The 17,380-nt window shown below is 35.5% G+C and overlaps 1 protein-coding gene across 5 annotated transcripts in view; it reads right to left on the minus strand.

Annotated features, from left to right (window-relative positions):
• Positions 1-17,380, minus strand: part of LOC136027541 (anaphase-promoting complex subunit 1-like) — a 255,997-nt gene that overhangs the window by 65,421 nt on the left and 173,196 nt on the right. For all 5 annotated transcript variants that reach the window (XM_065704890.1, XM_065704889.1, XM_065704892.1 and 2 more), the window contains 2 exons: positions 13,525-13,704; positions 7,296-7,478 (listed from right to left, as the gene is read on the minus strand). In XM_065704890.1, coding sequence (XP_065560962.1) covers positions 7,296-7,478; positions 13,525-13,704 — 363 coding nt within the window. The remainder of the gene's footprint in view (positions 1-7,295; positions 7,479-13,524; positions 13,705-17,380) is intronic.

Raw genomic sequence — 17,380 nt, forward strand, 5'->3', positions numbered from 1 at the left:
CTCCCTACACACACATACACACACCCTCTTTCTCTTAAGTGCATCCGATCAATTAGAGATAGGTATTTTCTTTGAAATAGTGTAATGACTAGATGACCAAAACTCGACATCAAAACACCCAGGGTCCACAGGAAGGGTTGTAACTTATGCCCGGGGGCCTATAATGTTTTTGTGGAAAAGTTAAACTTCGAAGGGGACTCAAAGGACTAGACATCGAAAGTACTAGTACTCTTTTTGAGAGTTAAAAGCAATCTTTTGATCCCCTCTCCCACCAACCGCCTTTCTGCAAATGCGTCCAATCAAATTTTTGAGGTTTTAATTTTGTCTAAAATAGACCACAGTCCGTATAACAAAAACTCAGAGGTTTACACAACCCCCCAGAGTCCGGGGCAGGTGTTCTAAATTATGCCCCGAGGCAAACAAGGTGTTTTATGGAAGGTTTACAAGGTTTTTTTTTGTGAAATGATCATATAAACTTCATCAGGGAATTTTATTGGAAATTGAAAGTTCTAGTTCCTTTTTTAAGAGTCAAAAGGGACCGGGGGCAGCTTGTCCTTCTGCCCTTTTTGTCTCAAATCCATCCAATCGAACTTTTTAGATAGCCATTTTTGTCAAATAAGTCAATACACTAGATAAAAAAAAACTCCACGGTCAACGCAACCTCCCAGAGCCTGGAGGCAAGTGTTGTATGTTATGTCCTGGAGGCATATAAAGTTCATATGTGAACGTTTTGAAAATACTCCAAAGGACCGACAAGTCAAACCCCCACCCCCTTGAAAACCTATGAACGCTTTTATATTCCAAAACTTAAGGAAGCTAACCCCCAGCCCTCTCTGCATGGACTGACCCCCCCCCAAAAAAAACAACAACAACTAGTTCTCAACGGAATTTTATTCCAAAATTATGGCAAATCATCCCTGGCCCTCTATGTCCCCCCACACAAAAAAACATTAATAATATTTTTTCTGAAACTTATGAGAGCTTAATCGTGGTCCTCCATGACTGATACCCTCTCCACCTCAAAAATATTATCAATGATTGATAAATCATGGGAGCTGGCCCCTGGATCCCCTTCCTTGGCCCGACAGCCCCCCCCAAAAAAACAACAACAAACAAACAAAACAAACAACAAACAAAACAACAACAAGAAACAAACTTACTAATGATGTTTCATTCCAAAAATCATGAGAGCTGACACCTGGCCCTCCTTCCATGGCACAACCCCCATCCCTACCCAAGAAAATTTATTAACGATATTCGATTCCCAAAATTACGAGAATTCAGTTTATAAACTCTTTCCAAAACTGTTCAAGACGCCTATATTTTTCATTACAGACAAGAGTTTGGCTACTGCCCGTTTCCCTAGCCGTAAGAGCACAAGGCTTACTTTGTATTTGGCGCTTTACTAAAATGAATTATATTACAAATATTTTCTTTTGTACGTATTACAACATTGTACATAAAATGAAAATTGCTGGCTTTCGCTATTCCCGAAGTTTCGGGGATTTCCCCGCAAATCTTGCAAAAACAGAGCGGAAAGAAAGCCTGGGCCTAGAAATGTCTAAGCGTTAAATCCAGCCTTGAATGAAACAAAATCTTAAGCTAGAGAGCTTTCAGCAATTAATATCAAAAATTCATTTTAATTTTACTAGTTCTTGCCAAGACTGTTAATTTATTTTGGAAAAAAAATTATTTTGAAATGGGAAATTTTAAAAACTTGAAACTTTAGCAATAAAAAACGAACAGAAAGTAATTAAAAAAAAACTTTCTCAAAAAGGAGTTTAAAAAAAAAGTAAAGCCCAAATAAAACTTAAGATCAGAAAAAATAGAAACCTACAATAACTCAAACTCAAGACGACCAGAAATTACTACTAAAGAATAAATTATACCCAAAACGAACAGAAATTAAATAAGCAATCACAGCAAAAAAAAAACAAAAAAAAACATGCAACAGGTACTCACATAAATGAATAAATAAATCTTAAAACTAGTAAAGTTTAAATTGAATATGAAAATCAAGCTGAAAACGAACAAAAATATTTTGCTAATGAAGTATAAATGAAACCAAAAACGAACAGAAATTAAATAAACAATCGTAGCAAACAAAATACAATAGGTACTTATATAAATGAATAAATAAATCTTGAAACAAGAGAAACTTAAATTAAATATGCAAATCAAGCTTGAAACGAACAAAAATCACTACAAACAAGAGTTTGGGTTTTACCTCCTTCTATCCCTGTAAAAAGTCTAAAACCTACTGCGTCATAGGCGCTTTACTAAAACCGAACTATATTGCAAATATTTTCTTTTATACTTATTACAACACTGAAAATAAACATAAAAATTACAGTTAAATTAAATTTTCAACTAATGAGCTTTCAGTAATTAATATAATTATATATCAAATATTCAATTTTATTTTAATAGTTCTTTCCGAGACTGTTGAAGACAAATATAGCTTCACTACAAACAAGAGTTGGATACTGCCCCCTTCCATGACTGTAAAAGTCTAAAGCCTATTGCGTCATTGGCACGCTTATATTATACATATTTTCTTTTCCAGTTATTACACCATCGAAAATGAAAATAAAAGTGAAATAAGATATACAGGGAATATTCCTGTTGTACGATTGACAACCTACCATCAGAATGCAGGTTGTCAAAAGAGCATATAAGCAGTATCTTAGGAACGGTTTTGTGTGTGAAATTAAAACTTACAACGCTTGTTGTGGGGGATGTTGAACTAACCAAAAGACAATATTTGCATCATAATACTGATGCTTCTACTCCTATAACTATTACCACTGCTACTACTACTGCTGCTACTAAAGCTAAGACTACTACTATTAACTGTACTCCTACTGCTACTTCTGTAACTACTGGTGCTACTGCTACTAATATAATACCTAAGAGTATTAAGGCGAAGGCAATATTGTAACTGTATTGAAATACAGCTAAACACACTATGCCCATAGAGGTTGTCAAGAGACCGTATCAGCAATGCTTCAGAACTGGTTGATGGTACTAAGTTAAAAATTTAATGTAGCGTTGAAGGGGGTGTTGAAAAAATGTGTTATTTGCATACTGCTACTGATGCTAATACTGCTGCTACAACTATTGCTACGCGTAATTACTGAATCTTTCAACAATGGTGAAACAAATTAATGCCTCAAAACTTTGTTTGGATGTTTCTTATGAGAAATGATGGGCGTGGGGAGGTCTCTCAAATCATGTTGAGTCTTAAAAAGGGCACTATAAATTTCAATTTAAAATCAAATGAGACCCATCTGAAATTAATACGACCACCCATTCCATAAAAACCTTACATGCCTCGAGCGCATAACTTCAAGCCCTTGCCCCAAGGCTTTGGGGGACTGAGGCAACCCTGGAGGCACTATTATATATTCTTTAGATTAGTTTAAACAAAATTGCCATCGCACAATTTCAATCAGATAGATTTGGTGAAAAGAGGGATAATTGGGTAAGGGAGGGATACTTGATCTCCATCACTATTGACTCTTAAAAGAGAATTAAATAAAAAAACAAGTTTTTTTAAATGAAAGTAAGGAGCGACATTAAAACTTAAAACGAACAGAAATTTCTCCGTATATGAAAGGGGCTTTTCCTTCTCAACGCCCCGCTCTTTACGCTAAAGTTTGACTCTTTCTCTTAACTCTACATTTTAAAACAGTAAAAATCTTTAGCATAAAGAGCGGGGCGTTGAGAAGGAAAAGCCCCTTTCATATATGGAGTAATTTCTGTTCGTTTTAAGTTTTAATATCGCTCCTTACTTTCATTTAAAAAAACTTGTTTTTTTATTTAATTTCTAAACGTTTTTGAATCAATGGATGTTTTGATTTTGGCTCTCCGCAGAGGAATAATTAAAACGAAATTTGCATATTTATTTTTTTTGGCTAAATGGCTTTCTCATAATTTTGATCGAATGATTTTGAGAAAAAAAGAGCGGGGAAGGAAGCCTATTTGCCCTCCGATTTTCGGTTAATTAAAAAGGCAGCAGGAACTTTTAATTTTTTACGAATCTTTTTATAAGTAAAAGATAGATGTAACTTATAAATTAGCTTACGTAAAGAACTTTTGTATTCTCATGTTTTTATTACATATATGAGGGGGTTCGCCCCCTCGTCAGTACCTCGCTCTTTACACTAAAGCTTAAATTTTGTCCCAATTTATTAAGAATGACCCCCGAATCACAAAAGCCGCAGAATAAATAGTTGAAATTACTAAAAATACTTTAGCGTAAACAGCGAGGTACTAGGAGGAGGCGAGCCCCTCATATGGGTAATAATTTCTGTTCGTTTTAAGTTTTACTGCTGCTGCTTACTTCCAGCTGAAAAAAAAAACTTTTTCAAATTTATTTTTTCATTGTTTTTTTTTAAGCAATGCTAGTAAATCCTGCGCTTCCTTCATGGAAATTTTCTTCCCCCATGACAAATTCCCCCCTCGATGGAAAGTTCCCCCAGCATATCCCCCTCTTCTCAACTCCTGCCTCCAACCAGAAAATCCTCCTGAAAACGCTTGTACACTTCCCAATAACCATTACTATATGTAAGCACTGGTCAAAGTTTTGAACTTGTAACCCCTCCCACGGGGACTATGGGGGAGTAAGTCGTCCCCAAAGACATAGTTATAGGGTTTTTCGACTACGCTGAATAAAATGGCTGTCTCAGAATTTTGATCCGTTGACTTTGGGAAAATAATTAGCGTGGGAGGGGGCCTAGGTGCCCTCCAATTTTTTTGGTCACTTAAAAAGGTCACTAGAACTTTCCATTTCCGTTAAAATGAGCCCTCTCGCAACATTCTAGGACAACTGGGTCGATACGATCACCCCTGGGAAAAAAACAAACAAAAAAACAAACAAACAAACAAACACGCATCCGTGATCTGCCTTCTGGCAAAAAATCTAAAATTCCACATTTTTGTAGATAGGAGCTCAAAACTTCTACAGTAGGGTTCCCTGATACGCTGAATCTGATGGTGTGATTTTCGTTAAGGTTCTATGACTTTTAGGGGGTGTTTCCCCCTATTTTCTAAAATAACGCAAATTTTCTCAGGCTCGTAACTTTTGATGGGTAAGATTAAACTTGATGAAACTTGTATATTTAAAATCAGCATTAAAATGCAATTCTTTTGATGTAGCTATTGGTACCAAAATTCCATTTTTTAGAATTTTGGTTACTATTGAGCCGGGTCGCTCCTTACTACAGTTCGTTACCACGAACTGTTTGACTAGAACTTCCGATTTCAACAAATTGAGCCACCTCTAAAGTTTATCCAACGATCATTTGGTTAAGAGCCTTAAATGCCCCAGGTGTAAAACCTACAACCCTCGCCCTTATAAAAACCTTATATGCCCCAAGGGTATAACTTACAGCCCTTTTCTTGAGGCCTCTGGGGTATACCATTCTCAAAGAAATAATTTCCAGAATTTTCAACTACGTTAAACAAAATGGCTATATCAAAATGTTGATCGGAGTTAAGGGGGGGGGTTTGTTGCATTCACCCTCCGATCACCTGCGACTATAAATAAGGGCACTAGGCCTCTCAATTTCCAATCAAATGAGCCCTATTGAAGTTCTTCCAACGCTTCTATAAAAACCTGACATGCCCCCAGGGTACATGTTACAACCTTTGCCCATGAGGACTGTGGGGGGAAGGGGAATGGCCATCCTCAAAGACATAATTTCAAAACCTTTCACCTACGTTTGACGAAATGGCTGTCTTAAAATTTTAATTTGATGTGTTTGGGGAAATAGTGGGCGTGGGAGGGGGATTAGTTGCCCTCTAATCACCTCCGACTATTAAAGGAGCACTAGCCCTCTCAATTTCCAATCGAATGAGCCCTTCTCCAAGTTTCTACGGCAACATCTTCTATAAGAACCTTATGCGCCCCCAGGACATGACTTACAACCTTTATCTTGAGGGCTGTGGGGGGGGGGTTGTCACCCTCGAAGATATAATTCCCGGATCTTTCAACTATATTGAACAAAATGGATATCTCAAAATTTTGATTGAATGTGCTTGGGGAAATGGTGGGCATGGGAGGGGGTATGTTGCCCTCAAAAAACTTTCGACTATTAAAAAGGGCACTAGCCCTTTCAATTTCCAATCGAAAGAGGCCCATTTAAAGTTTCTACGACAACTCCCTCGATATGAAGTGCACGTCTAAAAAACAAGAAATGATTGGTACATTATGCCAACATCGTTCTTTACCTAAGCAGCGCTATTACGCTGCTTATGATACCATATATGCCCCCAGGGCAGAACTTAAAACTCTTGCCCTGAGGGCTTTGTGGGATTGCCATCCTCATAGACTGGACCTCATTTCTGGAACTTTCAATTACGTTGAACATAATGGCTATCTCAAATTTTTTATTGGATATGTTTGGGAAATTGGTGGGCGTGGGGGGGGGGAGTAGTCTGCCTCCAATCACTTTCGACTATTAAAAACGGCACTGAAACTTTCAATTTTAAATCAAAAGAGCCCTTTTCGGAGTTTCTACGACAACTCCTTCGATACGCAGTGCCATGGTCTAAAAAAAAAAAAAATATTGTGACCACATCGCTCTTTACTTAGGCAGCGCTATCGCACTGTCTATGATTTTGGTGGGTTCTATCCACATGAAAATTGCTGCAGTCACATGATATTTGAAAGACCCCACTTTGGCGAGGAACTGGGCCAGTCTTTAGCAGAGTTCAAAAAATTCATTATCTTAAAATTACTAGTAAAGACTACATAAATATTATTTCCTGTGCAAACTTTTTTTTAAATTCGTTGGAATTTTTGGAATGTATGGAAGGTAGATTACATTTGAAAATTTATTAGGAACTTCACATGATAAAAATATTTCAAAGAGATTTCATCAAATATATTTAAAATAAAAGATAAAGGATACGGCATTAGACTTGACACTCTTTACTGGCGGTGTTAATTTACACTTCATGGCTCTTCAACCAGGAAGTGCAAGGGAAGGTTGAGGGCCAGCCATCCTGTGCTTTCGTAAAATCTTCCTGTTTACCTTTCCCATATTCCTCTCGGTACTCATTTGGAGCTATATGAACTCTGATTGAGCTCCCAGAGTCATACCATTGACACCCATCTTAGGGCAAACGATATATATTACTTTTAATTTTTATTATTTTTTTTTTTTTTTTACAAGAGTATAGAGATAGATTAAAAATTTGATCAGAAATTATAAAACGACAGAGACGAGTAAAGTTTATCTCATTCCAGATTTTCTATTTTCGAATAATATCAGTTAGGTCATACGAACCAGGGAGAGGTCGTTTCCGTCCTCCAATCATATAATATCGAAGTGTATCAGCCAATCCTCTATTGTTCAAGTCGTTCATCGCCTCTCCTTTTCCTACGCAAACCAGTCCCAAACCAAGACCGGCTGAAAGGGCATGACTTTCTCGTTCAACACAACTATCGCCTTCTTGTCCTGGGGGTCGACCTAAGGGATATAATAGTATATAAGAATCATGTAATATATATATATATATATATATATATATATATATATATATATATATATATATATATATATATATATATATATAAATAAGTTGTTTGTCTGTCTGTCGACTGACGTCATGTTTGTGTGTCGACTGACGTCATGTTTGTCGACTGACGTCATTATAAGGATTGAGCTGTATGTCGTCATGAAGTTGTTTGTCGTCTGACGTCATGTTTGTCGACTAACGAAACTACAGACCGGGACACCGGGACACAAATGACGTGTTATGTCTGTTATAACGTAATAGAGGCAACAATCTTGACAGGGCCTTTTGAGGGTGAGGCTTTTCTTATTCCACGCATTCTCATGATTCCAATGGATCTGCCTTTTCAGCCTAAAAGATTGCAATTCCCAATTTGATTAGCATATTTAGTTTTCAGTCCAGAACCACTAAAGCTATTATGTAAATATCAAAAATATTTATGTTGTCTGAGCAATAATTTTTAGTTTTTATTTCAAAATAGAAAATTACCTGACAATTTTAGAATTATATCTATCTATATATATAAAAATAAGTTGTCTGTCTGTGGATCAGGTGACGTCATGTTTCTGTGTCGACTGGCGTCATGAAGTTAGTTGTCGTCATTTTTGCTATGACGGTGACGTCATTAAAGATATTTAAGACATATATGTTCACGTAGAAATCTATTAATGTTTAAGTTTAAAATGACTGATGAACTTACAATGGCAAAAGCCGATGAAGATGCTCAAAGAGTCTATGCCAAAAAACTTGCTGCTGATAGAGAAAGTCAGAAAAGAAAGCGTGCCGAGGAATCAAAAGAACAGCAAGGAAACAGGCTTGAGGCTAAAGAACGCAAAACCGCGCAGTTAGATGAAGATCCACCTGGACAGCGAGAGTCAAAACATATCAAAACCGAAAATGATAGCGATGAAGATTGGGTTTGGGATCTTGACTTGGATAAGGTCATCAATGCCTACCAGATTTTAGTTAAAAAAACAAAGGCTCGGCGATATGTATTTCATAGTGAAGCTGAAAAATAAAGAAGAAAAAGAAAACTGAAAGAAGAAAAAATGTAAAAAACTAAAAAATACTAAAAAGAAAAAACACTCAAAGAGAAATTACAGACCGGGACACAAATGACGACCGGGACAGAGGGAATATAAATAACGACCGGGACACTCAAGGAGAAATTACAGACTGGGATACCGGGACACAAATGACGACCGGGACACAGGCAATATAAATGACGACCAGGACACAGGTATTTAAGAATATCGTTCAAAGACAAATTTTTAATTGTAAGAAGACCGTTGAAAGAGAAATTTCTAATTGTAAAATGACTGAAGAACCTACAATGGCAACACCCGAGGAAGCTGCTCAAAACGAATGTATTCACGCCGAAGTAGCTGAGTTGGTAAAGCGTTATGTTTCAGGTTCTAGGTCCGAGAGGCTCCAGGTTTGAACCTTGGCTTTAGCATTAATACAAAAGAAGAAAAAAACTAAAAAAGGTAAAAACTACAAAAAAACTAAAAAGAAAATATATATATATATATTTATATATATCATCTTTTCCACAAAAATAATAATTTAGTGCTTCTGCTTAAAAACAGCAATCGAATTGATGCCTCCTGATACGCAACTATCAACAAAGTGGCAATCGTTGTGGTCGGTGATCAGTTCTTACCTCGAGATAATATTCTTTATAGGCGAAACAATCAGTTGACAAGAATTGCTTAAACTCATCGATGCTACGATGCCCTACAATATCCTGACGAATATAAATGACGCCCGGGACACTCAAATAGAAATCACAGACTGGGACACCGGGACACAAATGACGACGGGGACACAGGGAATATAAATGACGACCCGGACACAGGGACACAACTACAACGGGGACGCCGGGGGGCACAGGGGGATATATAAATGACGACGGCAACAAAGGAAATGGTCGATTAGCAATCACCATCAACAAAGCTCAAGGGCAATCAATAGAATCATGAGGTATAGATCTGAATACGGATTGTTTTCCCATGGACCATTATGCGTTGCATGTTCAAGAGTCGGTAAACCTGACAATCTATTTATATGCACAGACGATGGGACAGCAAAGAATGTTGTATATTCGCAAGTTTTACGTAGTTAAAAACTATATATATATATATATATATATATATATATATATATATATATATATATATATATATATATATATATATCTATATTCACAGGTGGGACATAGGGACACAACTACAATGGCGCGTAACTAATATGGCGCGTAATGACTTACGCGCGTGGGGGGCTTGGGGGGGGGGGGCGCGAAGCGCCCCCACCAACTAGGTGTTGGGGTGGCGCGAAGCGCCACCCCAACAGCTAGTATATATATACATAACAGGTTGACTCTAGCTCGGCATTGTGGAGTGACATGACATGAGAGGTGTAGCATAAGTGGGAGGATAACGACGGCAATGAAGGGGGGAAAATTAATGCCATGTTTTTCTTCTCACTTAATTGGACTATTTGTCTTGGCCTTTTCTACAACTAGCCATGACTTGATGCCCACTTAATTGGACTATCTATCTTGGCTTTTTCTACAATTAGCAATGACTTGATGTCCACACTTAATTGGACTATCTGTCATGGCTTTTTCTAAAATTAGCCATGACTTGACTTGCCCACAACTATTCCATTTTTAATTCAATTTTTTTTTGAATTATTCCATTTTGTATATATATATATATATATATATATATATATATATATATATATATATATATATATATATATATATATATGCATATATATATATATATATATATATATATATATATATATATATATATATATATATATATATATATATATATATATATATATATATATATATATATATATATATATATATATATATATATATATATATATATATATATATATATATATATATATATATATATATATATATATATATGTGTGTGTTTGTATATACAACGATTCATATCTATGAACAAACAAATGTAAAACTATCCCGCCACAGAATGCTTGTGTATGAAATTGTTACTTAAATTTTCACTGCCAGCGTTAGATTTACTGCCTCTTCCTCCTCTGCCGTAATGAACTTAGAACTGATGCCTCTCAGACAGAAGTCCAAAAATAAAACCAGTGTAGACGACTGATTCATTTCTTTTACCTTAAATTAAATAAAAAAAAAGTTTTTTCAACTAAAAGTAAGGAGCACCATTAAAACTTAAAACGAACAGAAATTATTACGCATATAAAGATGGTTGCCTTCTCCTCAGCATTTCGCTCTTTATGCTAAAGTTTTTTTAGTACTTTTGAAAAAAAGCTTCTCATTGTTCCAATTAAACGAACATAGTGTTTCAGAAGTCGTTCTTAAAGAATTGAGACAAAAGTCGAACTTTAGCGCAAAGAGCAAGTTGTTAAGGAGGAGGCAACCTCCTTCATATACGTAATAATTTCTGTTCATTTTAAGTTTTAATGCTGCTGCTTACTTTCAGTTGAAAAAACTTGTTCTTTTTATTTAATTTCTGGTCGTTTTTTAAATAAACCAGGAAATCTGGCCCCACTTCCACAGAAAAATACCCTTCCTATAGATATATCCTATAGACAATTCAATCCCAGTGAAAAATTACCCAGGACAATTACCCTTAACAACTCTAAGCGTAAAATCGAGACGGGAAAGAAAAAGCAAGAAATATAAGAAGGATTTTGTACAGGAATTCTGGCAAATTCCCTCAAATAATTTCCTTTGATAAGGTCATCCCTGGAAACTTCTCTCCTCATGGAAAGTTCACCCCGTGAAAAAAAAAACATCAGAAAATTCGTCTTCCCACCCTAGAATGTATGCATGTTTCTCAATGACAAATGCTATGCGTAAACAATGGGCGATTTTCATAGCTTAAAGAACTTGTTATATCCAAAGGCATAGTTATTGGGCCTTTCAACTATGATGAACAAAATAGCTATCTCAAAATTTAAATTGGACGATTTTGGGGAAAAAGGGGGTGGGCAAGGGGGTCTCGTTGCCCTCCGATTTTTTTGGTCACTAGAATTTTCCATTCGAATGAGCACTCTCACGAATTTCTAGGACCACTGGGTCGATACCATCACCCCTGAAAAAAAAACAACAAATTAATACGAATCCGTGATCTTCTTCTGGCAAAAAATACAAAATTCCACATTTTTGCAGACAGAAGCTTGAAACCTCTTCAACACGGTTCTCTGATGTACTGAATCTGACGGTGTGATTTCCACTAAGATTTTATGAATTTTAGGGGGTTTCCCCATTTTTCAAAAATAAGACAAATTTTCTCAGACACTATACTTTATAGATTAAACTTAATGAAACTTCTATATTTGAAATCAGCATAAAAATCCGATTCTTTTGAAATATCTATTGGTATCCGAATTCCGTTTTTTAGTTTCGGTTACTATTGAGCCGGGTCGCTCCTTACTTACAGTTCGTTACCACGAACTGTATGATTCTGAAGTTAAATGGCAGATAATCTATAAGTGCTTTGTATTTACTCGGCAAACTTGGTTCTAAAAATCAACCTGTTAATAAGAAACATTCAACTAAACAGACAAAACATTTTCTCTTACACTGGAAGATCTAAAACAGAGTTTTTTAATATTTATGAGAAACGTATAAATGGTTAGAAGGGGGGTTAAAACCTTAGTTTAGTCTTTTCATTTTCCCCTAGCAAAAAACAACCGTACTAAACCAGTAAATTACTCAGTGTCGGATCTACAAACGTAATTCACAGAGGCTTTTTGGGACGGTGTGTACAATCTACCAATTTCTAGCAATCTAATATGATGATTCAGTAGAGTAGAACATTTTTATTTGCAACAATATATATATATATATATATATATATATATATATATATATATATATATATATATATATATACATTAATTTTAAACGCAGCACGCATGTCTCGCGCCAGACTTGAGTGCTAAAACTTTTACACTATATAAGAAAAAACACAGAAAGGTTTAGGTACACAAAACGAGAGAACGAAGCCCCAACTTGGCTACCTTCTTAACACAAAACATCAAAATAACATCGAATACGCAAAGCAATAAAACGATACATTAAACAATAATAATGAATAGTCAGATATGTGTTTATCATGTTTATTTCTAATAGGCTTAAAAAAAACTATTCTTTGAAGATCTACAAATCACACACAGCTCAGTTCGGAAAAAAAATTGATCTAGCTTTCATAGGAGACCTAATTTGCCCCTCTAATTTTTTGAATTCCCAAAGATGAAAAAAATCTATCCCTAAAAAAATAGTACAAACAAAATTCAATTTAACAACGTGAAACAGTTTTCTACTTCCTAAAACCTCTGTTTTCTTAAATTCCTATGAAAATTTCTTAAATGCATAAGAAAACCTTATTTAGTTTAACTGATTCTTATTTAGTTTTATTTGGTTTGTCAATTGCTGAAATTCGTCTCGTATCTGTTGTCATTTCTTCTTGGATAATTCCGCAGGGTTGGACAGTTCAAAGCAAAATGGTCATTCAAACTTCTTTCCATTATAAGTAATTATCTTTAATAGTTTCTTCATAGTCTTAAGTATTTAAAGTTTTAAACATAGATAAGAAAAAAACCTCTATACGCAAGCGAGGTCCAGCAATTTTCAACCGAATAATTTCCAACGAAAACCAAACTTTCTATCTGTTTAGTGACAGTTCTTCATCAAATAGATCGACTGTAAAATAAAATGGTTTTACCCTAATAAATTCTTTAACGTTTCAACTTCTACCCAACGAAATTCTTACTAATGACAATTCTTGTTCAGCAAAACTATTTCTGTAATACCAGAAGATTCGCCAATCTAATACACTAAAATTTCTCTAGTCGCAAAGATTCCGGTATATATTTAAAAAGATTCAAGTAATTTTCTAGAAATTTTAAAAAAGAATTTTCTAATTAAAACAATTTTTTGTCGAGTTCTACATATAGTTGAACAAGTGATTCTCATACCTATTTCATCCAAAAGAATTTCGCTCATTGAACGATCACCAGAGCCAACGTAGAGCCAACCAAGACTCACGAACGCTGCAACAGTCATTGACGGAGGGACATTTAGTTCAATGGCAGTTTCAGGGGTGAGAGCTTCAATGCATACAGCCAAGATCCGCAGAACCGAACTATCCATGCTACCTAAAAGTATTCATTTTACATAGACAAGTTCCGATTTTTTTTTCTAATTTTCTTTTTGTATAATTAGCCTGGTGTATAGAATATCTAAGTACATCGCAACATGAATTTTGTCAAATTTGCTTTTAAGAACAGTTTAAACTATTTGCCAATTCCCATTTTTGGTGAAAAAGACAAAATACTACATTGCGGTCAATCGCCAAATTTAAAGAGAACCAGTCTTTGACAGAGGAACATCAAACTTAATGGCAAATCGGGAGTAAGTGTTTCTAAGCCTAGGGCCAACTTATGCATGAGTTTTCATTTCTAAAACACAGATATTGTGCGACATCATCACAGATCAGTCCGTTCTGGGGAATGGTGGCAAATATTTCTAAATTTCTCTGAAAGCAGCCTCAGACACCGTTTTTTTTTTTTTTTTTTTTTTTTTTTTTTTTTTTTTTTTTTTCAGATTCGTAAGTGACATACTTGGTTCCTAGAATGATTTTTAAGGCTCTTTTTTGCATCACGCCAAGGATAACTGCACTTGAAGGGGTAGGGTAATAGGGGTCAAGGCATAATCCGCCTTGCATTGAGATTTGGAATCCTAATTTATGATGATTTTCAATTTAAGTTCACAGCTGCCGCTCCTACCATTCCTACTTGAAACTTACGCTGCAACCATGAAAAGCATTAGCCAGGGCCGTATCTAGGATTTTTTGTCAGTGGGTGTTTTACACGAGTATTTTTGTCGAGGGGGGGGGGGTATACATAAAACTCAACACATAAAAAATTTGTTTGTATCCATTTTTGTTAAGTTTTTACGAGTCAGACAAACATTTCAGTGGGGAGGGGGGTCAAACCCCTGGATACGGCCTTGGCATCAGCTTCAATTTTATGAGCAACCACCATCTCTTGCCACAAAATTTTCTTTTCGGTTGCTTGCTTGAGTATTGCGAATGCTTCCAAGTACACTTGCATGCGAAGTTGGTTAAATTGTTGATTAAAAACTTTATATTACTACTAGTAGTAGTAACAACTCACTACAGCACCAAGCTACCTGAGGCCAACACAGCTGCAAAAACTCCCCCTCCATCACAATCTATTCGAAGCTTCTCTCCCTCCCAAGAAGTTCAAATCCCTTTAAATCCTTTCTTACTACCCTTCGGGAACTACCTGCTTTTTGTTCGTCCCTAGATGGATGAACAGAAAGGACAGTCGGTCATCCTTCATTAGCAAAATGTGTCCTAGCCATCTTTACCTTTCCCTTGTTACACCCTATAAATGGGTATAGAGCCACATTTTCTTATAGCTTACTGTTCGACATATGGTCAGTCAAACGGGTACCCAAAACTATGCTGGATAATTCCCTGAAAAACATTTAATAAGCCATCCTTTGTTTCCGAAAGCACCCATGTTTCAGAGCCATATTTGACCACTAGAGCTTCCGATGCTCGAAGACTTATCTTCCTATTCTTCCAAACTTTTTTCAATCGTGAAAAACACCCTGGGCTATTCTAATTTTAATATCTTAACTGCACCCAGCGGCAATACTAATAATGCTACCAAGGTATATACGGCGGGCCCCTTCATCAACTTTCCCTTTGCCCAACATCACCTCTACACCTTCACTTATTCACTCTTAGCCCAAACTTTACTGGAAAAAACAGTAAGAAACACGCTTCCACAGGTTTTTAGAAACAGATTTTACAGAATTTTTAGAACTAGTCGTATCTATATGGTGTTAATTCTAATGAATTTGCAAGGTAATATTTAAGTACCTATAGATTGACGGGAGCATTTCTGAAAAGTTTTTTGGACAAAATAAGCTTCTACGGGCTTTTAGAAACAGGCTTTACCGAATTTTTAGAATTAGTCGTTTCTATAGTGTGTTAATTCTTATGAATTTGCAAGGTAATATTTAAGTACCTATAGCTTGACGGGAGCATTTCTGAAAAGTTTTTTGGACAAAATAAGCTTCTACGGGCTTTTAGAAACAGGCTTTACCGAATTTTTTGAACTAGTCGTTTCTATAGTGTGTTAATTCTTATGAATTTGCAAGGTAATATTTAAGTACCTATAGCTTGACGGGAGCATTTCTGAAAAGTTTTTTGGACAAAATAAGCTTCTACGGGCTTTTAGAAACAGGCTTTACCGAATTTTTAGAATTAGTCGTTTCTATCTGGTGTTAATTCTTATGAATTTGCAAGGTAATATTTAAGTACCTATAGCTTGACGGGAGAATTTTTGAAAAGTTTTTTGGACAAAATAAGCTTCTACGGGCTTTTAGAAACAGGCTTTACCGAATTTTTAGAATTAGTCGTTTCTATAGTGTGTTAATTCTTATGAATTTGCAAGGTAATATTTAAGTACCTATAGCTTGACGGGAGCATTTCTGAAAAGTTTTTTGGACAAAATAAGCTTCTACGGGCTTTTAGAAACAGGCTTTACCGAATTTTTTGAACTAGTCGTTTCTATAGTGTGTTAATTCTTATGAATTTGCAAGGTAATATTTAAGTACCTATAGCTTGACGGGAGCATTTCTGAAAAGTTTTTTGGACAAAATAAGCTTCTACGGGCTTTTAGAAACAGGCTTTACCGAATTTTTAGAATTAGTCGTTTCTATCTGGTGTTAATTCTTATGAATTTGCAAGGTAATATTTAAGTACCTATAGCTTGACGGGAGCATTTCTGAAAAGTTTTTTGGACAAAATAAGCTTCTACGGGCTTTTAGAAACAGGCTTTACCGAATTTTTTGAACTAGTCGTTTCTATATGGTGTTAATTCTTATGAATTTGCAAGGTAATATTTAAGTACCTATAGCTTGACGGGAGCATTTCTGAAAAGTTTTTTGGACAAAATAAGCTTCTACGGGCTTTTAGAAACAGGGTTACTGAGATTTTTTTAATGAGCCAGTTTGATTTTAGAACTAGTCGTTTCTACCTGGTGTTAATTCTTATAAATTTGTAAGGTGAAATATAAGTACCTACAGCTTGACGGGAGCTTTTCTGAAAAGTTTTTTTGGACAAAATAAGCTTTTACGGGCTTTTAGAAACAGACTTTACCGAATTTTTAGAACTAGTCGTTTCTATCTGGTGTTAATTCTTATGAATTTGTAAGGTATAATTTAAGTATCTATAGCTTGACAAGAGCATCTCGAAAAGTTTTTTGGACAAGATAAGCTTCCACAGTCTATTAAAAACATGTTTTGCCGATTTTTAGAACTGTTTATTTCTTTCTGCTGATAATTCTTATGAATTTGTAAGGTAAAATTTATGTATTTTTAACTTGACGGGAACACTTTTGAAAAAAGTTTTTTAGACAAAATGAGGTTCCTTATTCAATTTACAATCCAAATGCACGAAATCATATAAGGGACGTCAATTGACATTCTTGCGATACCCTCTACCTGCCACTCTCCCCGTGAAGGGGCTTATCCCCTAGAATTATACACCCTGGATGTGATGAACATCAATGAAAATATAGCTTATCTATTAATTAGTTTGTTAACGACTTACTATTGTTACGATAAAAGGACAAATCAATGAAAATGAAATTGTAGAAAAGTTGCCAAAAATGCATTTATTCTAATTCTAAAATCGTCCAGGCCTAAGGGTCGATCCTGTGTGTACTTATGCGTGTTATATTATATTCAGTTGATTAAAGTTTTTCACCTTCGTTTTCTTCTTTTTTGATCATT

Source organism: Artemia franciscana, chromosome 5 (assembly GCF_032884065.1).
Source record: "Artemia franciscana chromosome 5, ASM3288406v1, whole genome shotgun sequence".
NCBI classification, from domain to species: Eukaryota; Metazoa; Arthropoda; class Branchiopoda; order Anostraca; family Artemiidae; genus Artemia; species Artemia franciscana.